General features: G+C 35.7%; 1 protein-coding gene across 1 annotated transcript; it reads left to right on the top strand.

Annotated features, from left to right (window-relative positions):
* The first annotated feature begins 826 nt into the window (after positions 1-826).
* Positions 827-14,290, top strand: LOC144853723 (monocarboxylate transporter 13-like). Its single transcript, XM_078711514.1, has 6 exons — positions 827-1,154; positions 6,405-6,701; positions 7,735-8,060; positions 8,479-8,704; positions 9,980-10,123; positions 12,644-14,290. The coding sequence occupies exons 1-6, from the start codon at positions 1,019-1,021 to the stop codon at positions 12,844-12,846; spliced, it is 1,332 nt and encodes a 443-aa protein (XP_078567640.1). The 5' UTR covers positions 827-1,018; the 3' UTR covers positions 12,847-14,290.
* Positions 14,291-14,429: the final 139 nt, after the last annotated feature.

Below are 14,429 nucleotides of genomic sequence, written 5' to 3' on the forward strand. Positions count from 1 at the left end.
AGACTACATTCGACGCGAGCTACTTAACTTAGGTTGTTTCTCTCTTTTTGACATAATTTACCATAAAACGTACATTTAATACAAGGAATGACCTGGTTTAATGTTTTTAAAGTAATATATATGCATTATTTTTACAAAGTGTCAAAAAAACGTAAGGAATGGGATCATAATACATAGGCCTAAATGAATGTGGTATGATCCCGGCCTTCCTAACTCACCTTCATTAAACCAAGCTAGGCCCCCATAATACAGATCCATTTGCCTGGCTTCACGAACATATCTTCTTCATATTAGTAGTAAAATGTACTGGCTGGATGGCCCTCCAGCTTCCATGTTTTTAATTGGTCACTTTAATTCCTATGGACAATGATTTTCCTCATATAAATTAAGTCTAGGCCTACCTATCTGTGTCAACGTACGTGAACCGCGCTTTTCATAAACCAACGCACGATTTTGACAAAATATAGTCTGTCCTCTGCTGATTGGTCGAATCTTTAATAATTCTGTCACGTTGTCGGCGGACCAATCGCACGATCATATTCAAGAAAAGCAAGTTCTTAGTTCAACGTTATTTATTCAGACGACCAGATCAACACATGGGTGTTTTTTTTTCCGGGACCGTCCACATACAATATAATTTGAGCTAACTTCAAATATGAAATTCCAATCGCACTCTATACCACGTATAGCGTATGCTCAATCACGGATTACTTTAGGATTAATAATAATAGTCTGCCCTCAACGCTTGTTGATCAATCACTAGCCGCCCGCCTATTGTTGCTAATCGGGATCAATCCGGTTTTTTATTGTTCACTATTTCAGGACCTGCTGCCGAATCTGCATTGGCTATCAAATAAACAAACAATCTGAAGCGATACAAATACTGTCTATCAGCTGCTGTAGACCCAGTCGAGGCCTATATACCGTTATTGCAGATTTTTTTCCGTGGTTGCTTAGCAGTTTCAGTAGACCTATGGGTACTTTTATGTTTCAGTTATAGGAAGAGCACTATTCAGCAATGGATAACAAACGAGGATGGACTATCGCTTTTTGCGTTTTTATCATAAATATATTTATTATAGGAGTCATCCATACAGTTAGCGTTATCCTGGTGGAACTGCAGAGAGAATTCAATTCAACGACAACTGCTATAGGTAAGTTGACTGAGTAGTTATTTTGCATAGTAAGTAAGACACTTGACATTCATCAAAGGAGGCTACAATTGTATTTAATTAAAAATGTTTCACCAAGAAGGCTTTTTGGTGTCACGCCCGGGGTCTGAAAATCGTTTTTATGACAGGTTTGAAATTTACCAGCGGATCATCTTCAGACTTGAAGTCACTGTTTCAAGATTTCTAAAGCTTAAATCAAGAATATTAGAATGCTAGAAAACGTATAGATTAAACCATTTCGTAAATTAACTTAAATGGAAATTCGCCCACCATTTTCCTTTAAAAATAGTAAAAAGTCAAGTGGCTCCAGATCATGCGAGGAGCAGGGACGTAAAATCAATTCTTTACTAATATTATGTTTAGCCTTATTTAGCATTGTGTTCTGTGTGTTTTTTGCCTATCTCTCCCTTTGGTTCCTATGCTTCTTATGATTTTGGATGGGTCGTACATGGATTCTTTTTCATGAAGCGAATTAAAATATTCTGTTTATCAAATCTCATCTTTTCATTGTATAAGACTACTGTTACTTTCTTTATTTCAATTGTTCTGCTATCAAAATGTCATCGCGGGTCAAATAATTGACTTTTCACAGATCTAATTGTCTTGACAACATTACGCCATCATGGCGAATCAAAAATTTTCAACATTAGACAATTTATTATTCGAAATATTTTCATAAATCTAACACTGCACTGTATAAATCGTTGAAATGTGTACGTGCTTACAGATGTAAGGCTGACCTAAAATTGTTTAAAAGGCCGCACCGTTTATTCATGATTGATTGGTTGATCAACCATGATAATAATAACATAATAATATATTCATAATAAGTTAAAAGCTCATTTCTGCAATGAATTGAATCGAAAGAGTGAATATAAACAATGTCCTATAGTCATTTTTATTGGTCTCTAAACACCTTACTACAAAGGACAATTCCCAGGTACCTATAACTCTCCTTTAACCAGTGAGATGTTGTTTTCGTTTGTCTATATGGTGTTTAGACTGTTTAGCATACGGTTCAATTTCTTTTCCGGGATGTGATGAGGACTTGAGCAATATCCTAAGACTGGTTTAAAACAATGTAGAAGAAATATGAACATAATTTCCTTCTTAATTGGCCATTATCCGATAATTAAAACAAGTTTACGCAACGAATTATTGTGACTTTATTATAATGTTCTGATTGTTAATAAGTTAATAATGATTGCTAATAATTAGTTTATTGTTTGAATGTGCATGTCAATCAAATCAAAAGTTTGCGGAAGTTCTCTGAAAAGAACTGTTCTCGACGTTTCGATCAATATACTTTGATCGTCCTTACCGCAAGATTTGTCAGCCCATAAATATTTTGCATGAGAAGGAAGCCGAATTCTATGAATGTTTGATGTTGTGAAAATGTCTCGATTTTAGAAATTAGTTAATTGTTTGATCCGTAACTTGATTAAGAGTTAAACTATTCAGCAGAAGTAGACAAGCCTCATCGTGTAGGTTGCATAACAGGCCGCATAGAGTCATGAATGTAACAAACTGTGTTGGAAATGTAGGCCGTTGAATGACAAGTTTTTAATACACGTCTTCGTGTTTCTCTTATTAAACATTGTTCTGTGTAACATGTATTTAATGACATTTTGTCCAACTTAGAATCTAAGTCGGACCAAATATCATTAATACTGTATACGATACACTCACAGAACGAGGGACAAGATCTAAGATCGTTGTTTAATCTGAAACTTAACGTGAGAATCTGTTTTCCTTAAAAATAGATCAATTTAGTAACATAATTGTATGAACACATTTTATCAAAACTTATCCATGAAGTGTTGATTATAAATTTCCATTATTATAATACAGATGCTACAAGGAGTTTAATGTGTTGTTTCGTGAACACTTCTTTGTGATCGTAATTTGGTATTTTAATTCAATATACAGAAGTCTGTTTGTGTTCTTTGAATATGTGAATATAATAATGACATGTTATCCGACTGCATCGTTGTTTCGTCAGAATAATGCTTGGTTCCCACTATGACGCAACGCAAGCGAGTTGACCAATGACAAGAGACTGTTCAAATAATCCATCGCTTGTGATTGGTCAAATCACTTACGTTACGTCGTTACGTTGCGTCTCTAGTGAGAACCAAGCTTAACTCTACCGGTTCTCGTTTTTACGGTAGTTTATCCAGCGTAACATTTTGTCAAATAATTCGCGTATTTTTAACCCGGGGCCCCATAAATAAATAAAGTAAAACTCAAAAGGAAAGACAATGGTAAAACGGGAGGCCACCGATGTCAAGTGCACGTTCAAGATGCCTACATGTGTATTTGTAATGGTACATTAAACGGCATTGTATGAACACATTTTATCAACACTTATCCATGAAGTGTTGATAATTTATAGTTTCAAATATAAATAGTATTAATGATAATAATAATAATCAATGTTTATTCCGCCCAAAAAAAAATTGGCGAATAAGTTTTTTACAATTTTAATTTTAAAAGAAGTGCAGACTACCTTTTAATTAAGCTTCAGTTCCCAAAGCGCACGATCTTTACTCGTGCTGTTCCATGACATAGAACGCATGCCTAAATCCGACACTGTGCAAACTTAAATTTGTTTATTAGGAAACCATTTTAAATCACATACTTTCACCCTGGCGTACAGAGAGCCTATGCTTCTCTATTACACGTTTTAATCTGAATTAGGTTGAAATTGCAAGGGTCCTGAGCCCACCTTTAGGAAGAAGATCGCATTACGTATTTTATTATCGTAAAAACCACCTGCATGTACATATTTGCATGCGTGTCAAATATGGCGTGATCTTAAATTTTCACCAGAAAAAATGTACTAAAGTTGATCTTGATAGGGCTATTTGATTGCCTGTGGACGTGTAGATCTGGTGTACATTTCTGTACATGCTGAGGAGTAACCGTCAGCAGAGGATATAAGATGACGTAACACAATGTCGAAAATATCTCGTCGATGATTTGATTAGTAATGCAATGCCCGGATGATGGAGGTCCGTCTTGCAAGTCGTGAGAGTCTCCGATCTGGCTTCACGCTGTAAATTCGATTGTTCTGGATTAGGTCTACAATATTTAGTAGGCCCTAATTAGTCAATGCGGTCATTATAAACAATAACAGAGCTATCATAGAAATAAAGCGAAAAATGAAGCAAAATACATTTCTGTTGATTTTCATCTATTTTTACTCATTTTACTTCCATGAAATTCTTTGGAAGTAGACTTAATGCATGCATTGAGTATACACAATAACTTATTGTTGTTTTTGGTTTCGAGACGGCACGCAACCTATAGATATAGAGCGGAACTCAGAGTAAAGGCTTATTAATAACAATAATACTATCGAGGCAATGATATCGATAAAACATAAAACGTTCTATTTCTCCTGAATAAGTATATAATAAATTACATAAATATGGCATTTATGTTTGAAATTAAATGAAGCAAAGCCGTTTTACAATTCACGTTACTGTGTGAATACGATCAGAAATAACACGCCATTGAAACTTACCTGGTGCAATTACGGTACTTAAGCTTGGTTCCCACTAGCAACGCAACCTACAACGTAAGAAATAGCTCTTCTAATAATTGTGTTTTCCCCCGTCTGCGTGAAATCAAACCTGCAGCTGTATGTTGCGTCGCGTCGGTTTCCAAACAGCACTTTGCGTCAATACGTCGTTGCGTTGCGTTACGTATCTTAATGGTTACCTCCCCTCCAGAAATACGTGAACTTATAAATACGCGCGCACATACCACCAACCCTTCCGATTGGCGCGGATTGTATATACAATATTATTATCGCCGGAGAGTGGTGTATTCAGTCTATTATTACTTCCCCTCCACTATTATGTTTTGCTCATCGCATTATACGCAGCTTATTCATGTTGCAGATTTATATAAAGCATGGTTCCCACTAGCGACGCAACGTAACGCAATCTACGCAACGTAAGCATATTCCTTTCTGATATTGTGTTTGCCCCCGCCTGCTTGAAATCAAACCTGCGATGTTTGCAGCACTATTGCGTCGTCGGTTCCCACTTGTGATTACGCAATACATCACTTTGCGTCGATACTTCGCTGCGCTGCGTTCTAGTGGGAACCACGCTTTAGTAAAAAGATAAATTTTAAAAAAAATAAATAAAAAAGATATGACATTATCGCCAAAAGAATCAGTTACGAATCAAGTTATAATCGTAAAAGGTGCTGATAATGTAATAACGTTTCTTTTGTATTTGCCGAAATTTTAGGAGGATCCGCTTATGACCAATCGTAGAATGCTTGACAGGTCAACGTTGTTTTTATTAAAGTGTTGAACTTGTTTTTTTGACACTTCAAAAAATTAATCTGATAATAAATGTACAATTTACTGAAATAACAATCACACCTCACGTAAGCCATTGTCAAAGTCCATGGATAGGGCGCGTGATTGTAATAGTCTGTTCACACTGACGTTTTAGGATGATTTATTTGGTGTCACGTTCTGATTTAAATGTTTGTGCAAAATATAAACGATGGTTGTTGTTGTTGTTATTGTTGACAGCAAAGGCCTTTATAATACTGCACTAAATCTTTTCTCAGAATATAATCATTACAGTTTCGTGTTTTCGTTATGTGTCCCAAAAAAAGTATTAAAACCATTCTGTCATTTATACTATCAAGGCCATAGAGAGAGGTTAAAAAAAAGAAAACGAGGCAAAGATGGGGAATTGGGATGGGTAGTGAAAATGGAAAAATGTCAGACGATGCCTTGTCTGCCTCATTGTTATTACATTTATTCTTTATTGTCTAAGTTTGCTAGAATTCAATATAAAGCTAAATAAAAAAAGTAAAAGTAGGAATATTTAAAATTATCAGATGATCTTCCTACAACTTCTTTCTACAATGTACACGTATACTTCACGTTAACTTTATTCGTCATAATTCAACATACGATATATTTTCTTATTCGGCAAGTAAAGATATTAAAATGATAAAAACTGAAAAACACATTGAAAATAGTTTCAAAACTATACAATAATATAGCCTATATTAGACTTGCCCCAAGTCTGTATTTATTGTCTTTTAGGCTAATTTAGTTTTTTTATTTCGATTATTGTCTGAAAATACAAGCTCAAGTAATATACGTATGAAACGCCATATGTGCCAAAATATAGTATTGCACCAATTATTTATTAGTTATATTTACATGCTATATTTACATGTTATATTTTTTAGGATGGGTCGGCTCTGTTTCAACGGCAACGATATGCTCCATGTCACCACTGTCTTGTTTCTTGTACGAGTTGACCAGCCATCGTAAAGTTGCCATAATTGGAGTCGTACTTAGCGCAGCCGGAATCTTGTTAACGACATTCGCTACAGATCTGGTCACGGTATTTCTAACGTTTAGCATCGTGTACGGAATCGGCGGAAACTTTGTATATAACCCGTTAATGAATTTATTAAGCTGTTATTTTCCAAACGATAATTGTTCCCGAGCTACTTCACTGGCTGTATCCGGAACTGCAGTGGGTAAGTAGGCCTATTTATTAAAGCGAGGACGTAGACGCCACGCAAGCGAGTTGACAAATCACACGCGACTTTTCGAATAATCCAACGCTTGTGATTGGTCAAATCACTTTGCGCTGCGTTACGTCCTTGTGGTGGGAACTGAGGTTAAACGCTGTAAACGATAACACAAAATATTAATGCTTATATGAAACATTTTAAAACAACAAACATTTATTGTTAGATAAGAGATGAACATTGGATGTTCGGATATAAGCTGAAGTAAGCTTGGTTACGCAACAAGGTATTGCAAAGCAAGTGAGTTGATCAATCACAAGCGACAGTCATCTATCGAATGGTGATTGGTCAAATATTACTGTTGGTTGCGCCTACGCGTCCAATACGACCTGCATTTAGTAGTGACAATTCTTCTATAAATGAAAAGAAAAGAAGTCTGAGCATCTGAACACCATTGGGGATGAAATGTTATAGGCCCTACTGGTTATTTTTCTTTTAAATGAAACAAAGTTAAGTTACACGGATCCAATAATATTTTGAACACTTTTCAACTGGCCCGATCTGTTTGTGGATGGTTAATTTTCATTGTAATAACCTTGGGTATACAATATATTGATCAAATTTGATTTGATTTAGAATAAAGTGGCCATGCAAGCGTTTGTTTCTTCCATTGTCCTTCATTCACAATGGTCATTTGAAAGGTCATCTCATCATTGTTAAGTTAATCCATGTCCGAATTCTGAAATTGTTTATTAAATACGTTTTTAAAATGGATATTACGAGGTATTGGTAGAATAGCGATGATATTATGATATACATACATGTACACTCATGTCACACAACATTGTGTTACATGAAACAGGACGAATAGACCTAATTCCATTTTGCATATACAGTAGGCCTACTGGTGATAGTTTTGAGAGATAGTTTGTTCCAATCATTGCAGTATAAAATAGACATATGAAATATACAACTGTTCCAATTGTGCCTGATAAATGTTTTAATTCTCACTTTTCTTTTACTTAATCTAACTTTCTAGGTATGTTAACGCTCGGTCCAATCTTTAGTTTTTGTTTTACTTGGTATGGCTGGAGGTTGACACTTCGTATTTTTAGCATCATTATATTACTAGTTGGCGTTGTATGCTGTATTCCCTTCGACGCACCGCCAATTAAAGACGCAGATAGTACTTACTCAATACATGACGACGAGAAACGAACTGAAAAATGCGTCGTCGTCGCAGAAGAAAAACCTAAGGATATATTTATGAAGTATCTGTTGATACTGAAGTTAGTTGAGCATTGGCTCTTTAATCTGGCAATAATATTTTCAACTTGTGCGGCGATGTTTAATCTTATATATTTGGTAAGTAAGCTATCCATTTGAATCTTTAAAACTTTTCAGAATTTTTTTTCTTTTACTTTTTCGTCTACCCACAATGATCCATATTTTTATATAAAGTTGTTAAAATAACCTTTTTGTCGTTTTATATAGAATTATTTTATTAAATTTTATTTGATTACGATATATATTTTCATAAGCATGCACTTAAATGGTTGGTATTTGTCATTATTTTATTTATTATATATAATATAAACCGGGAACTTATCTTGAACTGTAATGATCTTGTCAGCCTCACGTGATTACACACGTCAACTCGAGTCACGTGATTACACACGTAAACTCGAGTGTTGAAACTTGAAATGTTCACATTAACAAATATATTTTAGTTTAGGATTAGGTTAGGGACATTACACTTGACGACATTGATTTTCCGTCATAGGTAAGCGTTGCTGAAAGTATGGCGTTCCCACCAAAGATCGCCTCGCATATGGTTGCGATATCGGCTGGAGGTCAGCTGATTGGTCGATTCCTGTGCATAATAGGCGGTGACAAGCTTCCGTTTCCACGGGTCGTGGCAATGTGTCTGACGTGTCTGCTGGGAACTGGCATTACCGTCACCTTATTATTCGTAGATTCCTATGCTATGTTTATAGTCTATACCATCAGTAAGCATTTACTAACCATTTTAAATAAGTGACCAACACTTCGTTTTGCAGTTTCATAAGTTCCATTCAGACGACGAAATGTTCAGTGTTGCAAATTACTTACTGTACGGTATAGCATGAAGGAAAATCGTTTATCATTCAGAATTTTAAATAAAATATTTTCTGGATGGGGAAACATCAAGAAAGGACTCGGCAGGGGCGGATCCATCTCAAACGGTGTTGGATATACTTTGAGGAATCTGTCCCTCTGGTTTTGGGTTCTCCTTGCGCAGTTGCGATTTCAATATAGACCTATGTCCGTGTTATATTCTTACCTGTTAGTGTATTTTAATATTTCAAAAATAGATATAAATATAAATGTATTCTGTCACTGTTTTGGGGAGATGTGCAATAATAGCGCTAATAATACACCACTGGATTCGCCCCTTTGACAACAAACCATAATACCTGACGCACTTTGTTTGCAGTCCGATCCGTGCTTCACATTATTCATCCGCCAAAATATAGGCCTACATTCCTTAAAATCATTTCTCCACGAACAATAAAAAATCTACTGAAACTAGTTTTACTTAATGATGATGTATAACATATAACCTGCCAAGACATCGTGAGTGAGAATACTCAAAACAACAGGACTTCCTCTCAGAGGATAAAAAGAAGTTTTACCAATCGCGACCACTAATATGATTTATTATAGGCTTATCACTGTCATATCATTGTGATTATCAATTTCATTGCTATCATGATAGTAATGTATTTTTGTGTGATAACTTTTGTATACAGTTAGAATTTTTTATGATCACTTAATGCATAATAAAATCGTTTTAACGTTTTGTTTATTGGTGAGTTAAACAATATTTATTAAGATAGTCATGGGTATAAAGTAATGTGTTACGATGTTTTCTGAGATACAGGTGTCTCCCGATCCTCCAATATATTCATTAGTGAGTGGACAAATTCCGTGCTCTCCATCTAAGAACGCGGCACACGTCGTGATCTCCTGTTAAAAGACGCGTGCAAGCAGCATGCAGACGATGCTGCCAGTTTTCTGATTTTAAGCTACGTTAGGTCGTGAACATGGGTGTAGTGTTTAAGAATACAAGACGTGGCTCATGTGGCCTTAGATATACGATATTGGAGAATCGGGTGAAACCAAAAGATATTGTCTAATACTGAATTGTTTTTATGGATTATTCCCTTTAGCTTGTTGATGAAACTTATATCTTACACTTACAAGTTATTTTTATTAACACAATAAACTTTTGATCATTTTAGTCTCAAGTATACCGATGGGCATCCACTGGTCTCTGATCTACTCGGTGGCAGTAGAGATTTTTGGTATTGCAAGAAACTCTGAAGCTGTTGGATATCTGACCGTGTCTATTGGTCTGGCTGCGTTAGGTGCTCCGATGGCATTTGGTAAGTTATGTGCCTTTCCCCTTTACCCCCACAAAACCCCGCGTGGCTTTGACGGTCATAATGATATTATAAGGTCACAGCCTAAAAAAATCCACTTGCCAGGCGAGTAGCTCAATAGAGAAATTTCGATTTGCGACAACTTATCTGGATGTCCAGCTCTCTAAAATCGATTTTAGCAATAACGACCATAAAAGGTTAAAATGCGCATGTCTGTGATAATAATTCAAGGTTGTCACCTGGACCATTATACGTCTATGCCAGGACCTAGAATCGACGAAGTTGAATTCGATGACTTGACAAAAATTGCGAAATTAAACTCATACGAATAGGAAAATAGAAAAGTCCTGTCGTCACATCGAACTATATGAACAGTTTTGTCATTGATGTTTAATTTAATTGAACCAGTTACGGTAATTAAATTCGCTAGCTTTTTGACACAATTACTCGTGGAAAAATATAAGAAAATAGCCTACCCATCATGATCGAGACAAACTATACATTTTATGAGGTTTTTTTTATAGTGAAAAGAGTTGACCCGTTATATTTTGAATGGGTTCATTCTCCCCGTATCAAAAAATAAGATCTTTTTATTTAGTTAAATAAATATACGGTCAAGATAAATACAAAATAATAATTTGAGTTGGAAATAAAACCGTAAATAAGGTCAAAACCAGAAGAAAACAATTTTTGTTTGTCCTGTTAGACCTCGTATTTGATAAAAAAAAAAATACAGATAAACGTAACTATATGTCGTTCAAAAATCGAATGTAAAATCTACTATTTTACTTATACGAGGCGTCAAGTGTAAAAACAATTAGTTTAATAATCCAGTAAATATTAAAATTGTTATTAAAAATCATTTAAAAAAACACGCCACTCTAGAACAAATATTTACCGTTAGGTTTGTAACCGTCTGAACGCAGCCTTGGTTGTTGTCGTGTAAAACGACCTTTATTCAACAAGTATTACATGTCATTGTCCTTTTCTGCGCGCCTCAATAACAATATTAATTAATTATCAATAAATGACCATGCCAAACGGTAACCATTATCATTATAAATTAGTACGCGCCGCCTGATTTCGTTTTTGTATATTATTTCAGGATATTAACATAACGTGCGTAACCACCAGATTAGGAAGCGGTTCGTTTTGAGTGCAAATTCGTATTCCTGTTTTGAACACCGAGCATTGTCTTTCCATAGAAGTTAATTGTTCTTAGTCTGGTTTTATGTGGTTTTGAAACAGTATCTTGCGCAACAGACATATGAGTACCACTAAAAAGTAAATGCAATTATAATCGTCAGACACCATGGTTAGCTGGACTTAATGGAATAGCGCAGTACACAAAATCCCCCCTCCCCCCTCCCCGGACAGAATGGACACGATCCCTATTATATTTAGCGTGCAGTGTTGTACACTAAAGCTTGGTTCCCACTTGCACGCGTAACACAAGTGAGTTGACCAATCAACAGCGTCGTGATTCAACGGTGCGCATACGCACGCTTCACAATGCATCCCACGTACGCTACATTGATTATCCTTTACCGTTAAGCATGATTCCCACTAGGACGCAACGTAACGCAACGCAGCGACGTTTTAACGCGAAGTGCTGTATTGCGTAATCACAAGTGGGAACCGACGACGCAATAGTGCTGCAAATATCGCAGGTTTGATTTCACGCAGGCGGGGGAAAACACAATTATTGGAAGGGCATTTGCTTATGTTGCGTTACGTTGCGTCGCAAGTGGGAACCAAGCTTTAGTGTAAGCCCGTGGTCTAACTCAGCGCTGTGCTAGTTATTCTATGAGAAGAATAAATCATCATCAGTATATAGGCCTCGCTTATACCGTGCAGTTTTAATTCATTGCATCATAAGTTTTGATTTACAACATACTAATAAGTTATGTATTCGTTTATTACAAATCTGCAGGTCTATAATAAAACTGAATGAATTCGACCCAGTAATCATTGCCTAAGTCATTATAATTATTACGCCCCCTTTATCCATTTTTTTTAAAACTCTAGTTGCGTTGAATTTTCAAATCGTTAAAGTTTAAAATAAACAACGAAGACTTTGCGTCCAAGCTTGGTCCCCACTCTAGGACGTAATGCAAGGACGTAATACAAAGTAAGTGATTTGACAAATCACAAGCGATTCCCATTATTCGAACTGTCACTTGTCATTGGTTAACTCGTTTGCGTCGTGCTTACGTCATTGTGTAACGCAAGGACGTAAACGCAACGCAAGCGTGTTAACCAATGACAGTTTGAATAATCCATCGCTTGTGATTTGTCAATTCGCTTACGCTGCGTTACGTCCTTGCGGTGCGTCTCTAGTGGGAACCAAGCATAAGAACCAAGCGTTATGGGAGAGATGAAGTCAGATCTGGATGGAGTAATTGTGTGTAACATTTTGGTCCACTGTCTTGTCAGACGGTTATCGATATTAGGCCTAAAGCGCATTATAATTACGTATCTATCAAAAGCCCAGGATTACACTTGTTACTTTTGTCTTTATAGGTAAAGCCTTCGACGCAACCGGAAGCTACAATACATCAATAGTGGTGTGCGCCGCTTTTTGGTTCATGTCTTCTCTGTGTTATTTTGCTTTGTATGTCTACGATTCCTGTTGCAATTCAACCAATAACGACAAATACATCGCCGTTTCCACTGGCATTGTTGCTGAAGACAAATTTATTCGAGAAAATGCAACTCCTGTTTAGACGTATAAACTATCTGTGGAACATCACTCAACACTCCAAACGAGGAGAATTTTTGACTTTTGAAGTCGAATGATAAGACTAATATATTAGTGGAGAATTGAACTAAATACAAAGACATTTTAAAGCAAATTTGAGTAAATCATATGAAATATGACGTCACTCATTTATTTATATTTTTCCTAAAGCACGTCCTAGCCTTTTGCCGGGATGTAATTTTGTTTCCATTCACTATAGATTAACCCAATGCAACACACATAATAGGCCTATACTAGATTTGAACTCGTCACTGTTGGGTTGAATTTGTTGTATGTGCGAACGTGCACGTCACGTAAAACATGAACGCAATCCTTGCAGTAATGTTCAGTGCTAAATTGTGTCAATTTGTATGTCATTATAGTGTAGCATAGGTTAAATTAACCACCGCCTATATTTTCTAACATGATGACGTCATCAAAATGAAACATGACGCGACACTCCTAGATAATTGTCTGAGCAAGAACATTATTCAAATTGGAAAAAAATCGAGCACGCGAGATGGAAGCAGTCTTTGAAATGTGATGAACTACTATACGTCGAAAAAGATATAAAAAATAAACTGAAATAATGTTAAGTTTACACCTGATGTCCAGAAATTCGTCTAAATGACGTTTTTTATATTATTTGTGTTGAGCTTGTCCTTCATGATAAAGGAGTGTTTACTTTCTAAAAGACAATAATGGCGTTTGATATTGACGACAGCTTTGTGTCTAGGATCGACCTAAGCACACATTGAATTATCTCGTTGATATTGACAGAATAAACCAATAAGAGGACAAAGGTAACGATAAAATTAAAATTTATATCGTACGCGCAATCATAAATCCATAATTATTATCCAAGTTTAAATGTGGCAACTCAAATGTTATCGTAGGGAAGATAACGGTTTAGCCGTCGTCGTTTACACAACGGATAGGCCTATTTAGCCGTCGTCGTTTACACAACGGATAGGTCTATTTCTACGTTTGATACAAATGATATGTTTAAAATTGCTATTTCTACTTTTTGTTTGTTTTTATTTCTAATCTATATAAAAAAAAAAAGTACAGAAAATCTAATAGATTCAGGATGAAATTAATCCTTAAACAGAAGAAATTAAATAGTTTCCACTGTTCCTTGATTTGAAACAAAATGTGCTAATAGTACAATTGTGTTAATTCTGCTACAGCATATCTCGTTTTATACAATGCTGTAATTTATATATGCACTGGTGCAGTGTCTTGCCTATAGATAGGCCTAGCGAAATTGAAAGTACTATATAAAATAGGATCATATGATTTACGACCGGTAGTAGTCCTAGTCCAGTCGAAGATCAATTTACGTTGAATTTAGAATTAGTTAAATTGTATTTTTTTGTAAATAGTATGAACGTTCTTTATATGGCCATATTGGTTTGCCACACGAGGTGATAAATAAATAAATTTCCTCAACTTTTAGATACGTCTTTATTTATTATACTTGTTGTAGAACGCCACGAACAATATTTTTACCCGCGTCCAAATGCTGATGACAAACTTGACATGTATGGACTGGCCCTACAATGACGG

This window comes from Antedon bifida, chromosome 10, assembly GCF_963402885.1.
Source record: "Antedon bifida chromosome 10, ecAntBifi1.1, whole genome shotgun sequence".
Classification (NCBI taxonomy): domain Eukaryota; kingdom Metazoa; phylum Echinodermata; class Crinoidea; order Comatulida; family Antedonidae; genus Antedon; species Antedon bifida.